This window comes from Fibroporia radiculosa, assembly GCF_000313525.1.
Source record: "Fibroporia radiculosa TFFH 294 genomic supercontigs, scaffold3160, whole genome shotgun sequence".
NCBI lineage: Eukaryota > Fungi > Basidiomycota > Agaricomycetes > Polyporales > Fibroporiaceae > Fibroporia > Fibroporia radiculosa.
In genome coordinates this window covers 205,276-212,222 of record NW_012133375.1, presented here as the reverse complement: position 1 = coordinate 212,222, position 6,947 = coordinate 205,276, and the positions used below count along the sequence as shown (strand labels likewise).

The window sequence follows — 6,947 nt, the reverse complement described above, 5'->3', positions numbered from 1 at the left end:
CGCTCTTTAGTGGCGGTCCACTGCACTCGATCTGATTTTGGAGACAGCACGTTGCCGCATATAGGCTGTTTTCTCAATTTCAAAGCCGTTTCGCCTTGAATGCGAGCAATTCATCTCCTCGCGGGCTCAGAGCTGACACTAGACGTAGGCTTTCTTGAGGTCGACGATGTGGCGGTCAATGCTGCGGAGCTCTTCTCTAGGAACGTTGTTGGCGAGGACGTTAGGTATCAGTACTCGCAACACAACTTGAAACCTCCGGTTTCTTCGAACGGTGTAGGTGTGGACGTCACGTAGAGCGGCGATGAGAATGAGAGTCTTAGGAGAGCGAATCATATACGAAAAAGACGCGCAGACGAGTGACGGTAAAAAGTTGCCACCGCCTCATCAAGGATGGAGAACATATGAGAGGGCCCTGACCATTCCCTACCAAGGAGTGTTGGCAGCGGTTGATTGCGTCATTTTTTTCCTTTACCTATGTAGAGTGTCGTCAGTGACAGTAATATTGCCTAGTCGCAACCGGGAGCCTGGTTTCCGACTTTAATGTCTCATTGGATTATTTAGATTCAGATAACACGTTGGATAGTCGCTAGTTACCCAGTGAATGCAAGCGGCGGCTCACAGCACTTCGTCTACAATAGTCGTCCCCACTTGTAGTAAGCATTCCATCACTACGCACCTCTCCCTACTGTACAAATTCTTTGATATAGGCGATAAGCTGATCGACCTCTGCCTCGGTTATCGCGTTGTACAGCGACACGCGGACACCTTGTATGACATGTCAAAATTAGGCAACGGATGTACATAAAACCGAGCGCACCTCCGACAGATCTTTCATGACCCCGGGTGAAACTAATTAATTCACTGTTACTTGAACATGACACATTGACTGACCTGTGCCCTTTAAGTCCTGTCATACCTCTGGCTTCGGCTCCCTCCAGGAACGCCTTCTCCGCGTCTGGACCAACCACCTCGAACACAACGTTCATCCAACTACCGGATCCTTCCTTCACCTTCCTACGTAGGACACCTTTGCCCTCACCTTCTCTCAGCGCCGCATAGAGCTTCTCCGCTTTTCGCTTGTTGGTCTCCTCGTAATGCTTCAGGCCACCGTGCCGCTGCATCCGCTCTAAAACCAAACCAGCTATGTAGATTGACAACACGGGGGGCGTGTTATACAAACTCCCCGAGTCTGCAAGGGTCTTGTACGACAGTGTCAAAGGCACCGGTGTAGTTCCTAGTTTGGCAGCAGCATCGACATCGACAATACAGTCTTCGCGGGCGATGAGGATCGTCAAGCCCGCCGGTCCAATGTTCTTCTGCGCCCCAGCATATATTATCGCATGGTCTGCAAGATGGGGGATTGGGCGACACATAAACGAAGAAGAGTAATCGGCGACGAGGGGCACCAGCGCATTGGTGCCACCTCCCAAAAGGTGATATGGGAATGAAGCAGGTGAAGCATCGTCATGGGAGAATTCCACGCCGTCTACCGTTTCGTTCTCGCAGTAGTAGATCAGCGCCGGGTCGGGCGAGAACCTGTATGCAGCGTGGGGAGGGATGCTGTCAAATGCTTTACCGCTCTCCGAGAACTGACGTGAGTCCACGACAACATTCACCTGTCCACCGCCGAGCCTTCGGGCCTCCTCTGCAGCCTTCTTGCTCCACGAGCCCGTCACGACGTAGTCTAAAACTGTCTCCTCCGTATTGCGTTCAGGGTGAAGTAGGCGATAGCGCGCAAGAAGGTTGAGCACGACTGCTGAGAACTGGGCTGAGCCGCCACCTTGCGTAAACAAAATGCGATGCGTGGGTGGGACATCGAGTTGTGTGCGTATGAGAGACTCGAGGTTCCCGAGGAACGCCTGGAACTCCTTCGAGCGATGTGATATCTCAGCAATTCCGACTCCCGTCTGCTGAAAGTTCATAAGACCCTTCGTCGCTTCCTCAAGAACAGAGACTGGGAGTGCCGAGGGGCCCGCGCCGAAATTGGCGATTCGTGCATGATCAGTAGCCATTGTGGGGGCAAGACCAGCAACAGAGGGGAACACTGAGCGATAATAGACCGTCGATAAACGTTGCTCTTTTAAGCTGGAATGACCGTGGAGCGGTGACCTGGGTGCAAGTCAGTAAGTAGTCGAGAGCACCGGGTGAACGCTCGATCGAAGAGCAGAACAGTCTAGTCATGACTCGACCAGTGTGCAATGTAAGATCAGACATCCAGCCCCTTGGACGGCAGCGTAGCGAACGCATCCAGACAAATCGATCGTGATCAGAAACCAGTTCGTGATTTGCGTACAGTACTAGTACATCTACAGACAGCGTCGACAGCACTGGACAGAGGTACGAGCAGAGAACTGCCAACCACCGCGATATAGAATATTATACGAGAATAGAGAAGTCGGAATATGTCCGTAGCGGCATGAGTAGAAAGGGAACAGCATCAACGAAAACGTGTGCAGGTACGAACAGGGAGCAGCGATAACGTACGTATGACATCTGATATACATCGCATAGCAGGGGAAACACAGTCTTCAGAATATATAGTGGGTCAGAGGATAGATGAAGAAAAAGGGGCGGAATCGAATCGACAATCATGTAACGCGTAGCCTTGAACAAATTCGTGTGGTACACATGAATGACTGACCCAATTCGGAGCGAATGACAAAATCAAAGAATATAAATCAAGTGCTGCAAAAATCAATGGTGCAGCCGCAGCACGTATCGAAGCGAAGAGGTTGGCTGGCGAAGGAGGAAATTGAACAAGCCAAGGGATTAAATCAGGTGTGAGATCGTGAGTCGTGATGGTTTTGAATCAGAGTACAAGCGTGGTACGAGACAGCAGTGCTGGAATAGAAATAAGATAGATTCGTCGGATGCGTTGAGGACGTGTGGCGAGCTTGTAATATCAGCCCGTGGGCCAGATAATTAGCAAATAAGGCGAGATCCGAAAGGCCAAATAGAAGCAGACGAGGAATTTCAGGAGACTCTGTCCATGCCACATGGAATATCGACAGCACTGAGCGGCTGGAGTGGATGAGGTGAGAAGGAGATGTAAATGGCCAATGCATACGAGGCAATTAACATGAGTCATCGAATCCCGGTGGGAAGGCCGGACGAAGTCCTTGAAAATGGATATCAGAAGGCAGGAATGTTTCCCTGGGTGGTGGCGTCCGCGGAGTAGGCGGATATCGGTCCGGCGGGAGTAGTGCATACACCGGAAGTTCGTGGAGATGTGGAGGGAAATAATCGAAATCGTCGATAGATGGGAGTTGATTAAACCGCGATGACTTGCGATGACGAACGGGACCTGTACGAGGCGATTGCGGACGAGATAGCTCCTCTGCCAGGACCGATAAGTCTGCAATATCGAATGCAGAAACAGAATCTGGTGAATTCTCTAACTGCGAGATCCACGGCAGGCGGTCGAACAATGCAGGTCCACCCAACGGAGAAAGAGGGCATTCGGTGCGCATACAATGCCGCCGTCGCGGCGAGCGGACTGGGTTGAATGTAAGGCCTCTGCGTCTCTTCATGGGGCTACACGGCGTCGATGACTTGGAGATCTGCGGTGAGGGTAAGCATACACGAAGTACTAAAGACGCATATACTGACATTGGACTTGTAGGCACGAGGATCGAAGAGATCAATAGGGGATCCAAGCCTCGGAGGGCTGCGGGGCGCCCGCCTATGCGGACCGACGTGCTAAACGAATGGACATGAGCCCCAGAAAGATCATGCATGCAGAACTAGACTCACGGCCTTCTCTTGTATATGTGGGGGCTCCATGATGGAGCGCGGAGGACGAGCGAGGCGAGGGCGTGGGGATACAATGGCAGCCATGTCGGCTGCGAGGTGGTTGGCGGCGATTGCTACAGCGGGGAGGCGAGTTGTCGAGGAGATAATGATACACAAAGTGAGATCGTGTCCGAGCTTTATGAGAGAAATGAGGATTAAAGATTGGTCATTGTCCAGCTAGATTACTGGAGGCCGGGTGGAGGAACAATGGGGACAAGTGAGGAATTTAGGCGGGAGCAGATGGGGAGAGCGGTCCTAAAAGGTAGGAAGGGAAAGCGCGCCGGAGAGGCGGAGCAATCTTGCCCAGGATGGATTCTGGCGGCGACCGCTAAAACCCGCAAGAATAGAAATTGATGGACACGCTGGAACAGCGCACAATGGGCGAGGCAGAGCGAACAATTATATAGCGGCTGCGAGGAGAAAGAGAAAGAAGGACGTGGCAGCGCTGGCGTTGCGGACGCGAGTTATAAGCTGACGACGATGGCGCCGCTGGAGAAGAGAGGAGCTGCTCTGAGGAGCCATGGCATACCGCGGCATGCGGGCGCATACTCACGCCTCGTCACACTCCGTCACGCGTCTCCCCGCCGATGGGCCATTGCTCGCCTCCGGGTTTCACTCTCCTCACCCGTCGCTCGTCATTCTTAAGCCTGCCTTGTCAAGGTCACCGCCGGCAGCAGCGGGGACGTATGCGTCGCCATTACGAGCTATAAATATACCTACGCCTGTCTTGTGCATATAGCAAGCAGTCCGACTGTCCATCGGCCGATGTGGGTGACCCGGGCTCTCCATGCTTTCAAATCACCGAGCTTGACTGTACAGCACGTACTGACCTTGGTTATAAAATTCTCTTCCCTCGACGTCTGACTCGCGTCACCAATGGTGGTACTTCTGCGCAACAACTGTCAGTCCAATCTGTGAGCGCTCTCCGGTAACGGTATGTGGCGGTACCCTCCACGCAGGTCCGATATTTGATTTCTATTGTGCGCATCCATCTAGAATGCCACTTCTCACAACTGCCTGCCGGATGCGTGTACTCGTCCCAGGGGGACTAATCCGCTCCTATAGCACACCAGTCTCGGTTGCAAATTTGGCTGCGCTCGACGCATGGATTCGTCATGAAAAGATCCTCACGCTCACCGATACGCTGCGACCAGAGCATTTGTCTGATTTGTACGTTACGTTGCCTACCCGCGACGGTACTATAGCGCCCTTTCAACCACCCACAGAGCAGACGCCACTAGGATACGGGCACCATCTCGTCTTTTTTCACCCTCGCAATCCGGAACATGCTCTGCGCTCTGATGGTACCGATACGGACTTTTGTCCCCCTGAACCGTGGACACGGCGCATGTGCGCGGGTGGTAGGATCGTTTGGAGGCATCCTCTGTTGATTGGTGAGAAAGCTGTTGCGACTGCCAGAGTCAGCTCCGTAGAGAAAAAGGGGTTTGAAAAGGGCTCGCCGATGGTCTTTGTCAAGCAGAAGATAGAGTACCGGAAGGAGGGTAGTGATGAGGTTGCTATAGAGGAAGAGCGGTCTCATGTATATCTCGCGTCCCCCGGAAACAGGAGGGAGGCCAGGATAGGTGAGTATGCTTTGATGACCTAGTATAGGTTTTGCTGAGTCGCATTTCTAGTCAAGGACCTGCCTGCTTCTCCAAAGTTCTGCTTGAAATACACTCCCAGTCCTACCACATTGTTCCGCTTTTCCGCACTGACTTTCAACGGTCATTATATTCATCTTGACAAGGACTATGCGCAGAGGTCTGAGGGATATGCCGGTTAGTGCCCCGAGTGCTGTAGTACAGCGCGGTTTACTCACCACCCTTAGAGAGGCTTGTTCATGGACCATTGACCGCGCTCATGCTTCTAGACACCTATGCGACACAATCTTTTGATATTGCGGTCAAATCATTTGAGTATCGCGCAATTAATCCGCTGGTGGTGAATCGAACAGTATCCGTATACTGTGCGCGAGGAGCTAGCGAGAAAGAAGCTCACGTATGGGTTGAGGATGCCGAAACAAAAGTTGTGGCAATGATTGGCCGTATATCCCTGTAAAATGCGTACCTTTTTAAATTTTGGTGAATACAGTCCCAATTCAACCTACTCCTCTTCGTGCTAGTCATGACCAGAGCTCAGCGTTCTACGTTAGGCGCTTGAAGCTTAACTTGTGGTGACTCGCGCTTGTGGCATGTCGCGATCACGTTGTCGCGTATCTCTTGTTGAACGCGTTCACGTGATCATCTGCTCACCGCGTTTAAAAGGCATCATCAACGCGGGGAGGCACCCTGCTCACCCTTTGTCCCTTACTTGCACCATCCCTCGCTCCCATTTCCAAGGTGTGTTGACGCTGTTATTCGTGGTTGAATGTTGTTTAATGGTTTGTAGTCTAAATTCATTTAGCTCATGGCACCTAAGGTAATTCAATAGTCGGATCATGACTTGTCACAAATTAACACACTTTGCAGCCTGCTTCCACCGCATCCAAGGCACCTGCCTCCACCGCATCCAAAGCTCCTGCCAAGTCTGAGACATCCAAGGCAGCCAAGAAGACTTCTGCAAAGCCTGCAGGTCCTGAGGGGGAGAAGAAGAAGCGACGAAAGGCGCGTAAGGAGACCTACAGTTCATATATCTATAAGGGTACGCTTCAGTATGGATTCTGCTTGACTGGTGTTTCGAACTGACAATTTTTCAAAGTGCTCAAGCAAGTGCATCCTGATACGGGTATATCCAACAAAGCTATGGCAATCCTCAATTCCTTTGTCAACGATATTTTCGAGCGGATAGCCACCGAAGCTTCAAGTGAGTGAAGTGCATCATGTGTCGTTGAATCATTTCTCAGGCTGTGGACATAGAACTTGCGTCGTACTCGAAGAAGTCGACCATCTCGTCAAGGGAAATTCAGACCAGCGTGCGCCTCATTCTGCCCGGTGAACTTGCTAAGCATGCCATATCGGAGGGCACGAAGTCTGTTACCAGTGAGTAAAACCGCCACGGAAGCATATCCGCGCACTCATTGCTCTGGTCTTAGAATTTTCATCGTCGCAGAAGTAGATTATCTTTTTATGTGTACATGTAGTTTGTCTGTATCGTTACTCAGTGATCTAATGTTACGGATTTGGCTGACCCTGGAGTTGATGTTGTTACTATGTTTT

General features: G+C 51.5%; 3 protein-coding genes across 3 annotated transcripts; 1 reads left to right on the top strand and 2 right to left on the bottom strand.

The window, feature by feature from the left end:
• Positions 1–682: 682 nt before the first annotated feature.
• Positions 683–2,012, bottom strand: FIBRA_04517 (uncharacterized protein; the record flags this gene model as incomplete). The annotated part of the gene is made up of 3 exons (XM_012326312.1): positions 683–765; positions 818–828; positions 892–2,012. The coding sequence occupies 3 exons, from the start codon at positions 2,010–2,012 to the stop codon at positions 683–685; spliced, it is 1,215 nt and encodes a 404-aa protein (XP_012181702.1).
• Positions 2,013–3,074: 1,062 nt separating this feature from the next.
• Positions 3,075–3,837, bottom strand: FIBRA_04516 (uncharacterized protein; the record flags this gene model as incomplete). Its single annotated transcript, XM_012326311.1, has 3 exons — positions 3,075–3,560; positions 3,610–3,699; positions 3,754–3,837. 3 exons carry the CDS (start codon positions 3,835–3,837, stop codon positions 3,075–3,077), a joined length of 660 nt encoding a protein of 219 aa, XP_012181701.1.
• A 952-nt stretch (positions 3,838–4,789) lies between these two features.
• On the top strand, positions 4,790–6,846 carry FIBRA_04515 (uncharacterized protein; the record flags this gene model as incomplete). Its single annotated transcript, XM_012326310.1, has 9 exons — positions 4,790–5,375; positions 5,427–5,570; positions 5,621–5,733; positions 6,057–6,131; positions 6,196–6,210; positions 6,261–6,432; positions 6,490–6,594; positions 6,648–6,770; positions 6,824–6,846. 9 exons carry the CDS (start codon positions 4,790–4,792, stop codon positions 6,844–6,846), a joined length of 1,356 nt encoding a protein of 451 aa, XP_012181700.1.
• Positions 6,847–6,947: the final 101 nt, after the last annotated feature.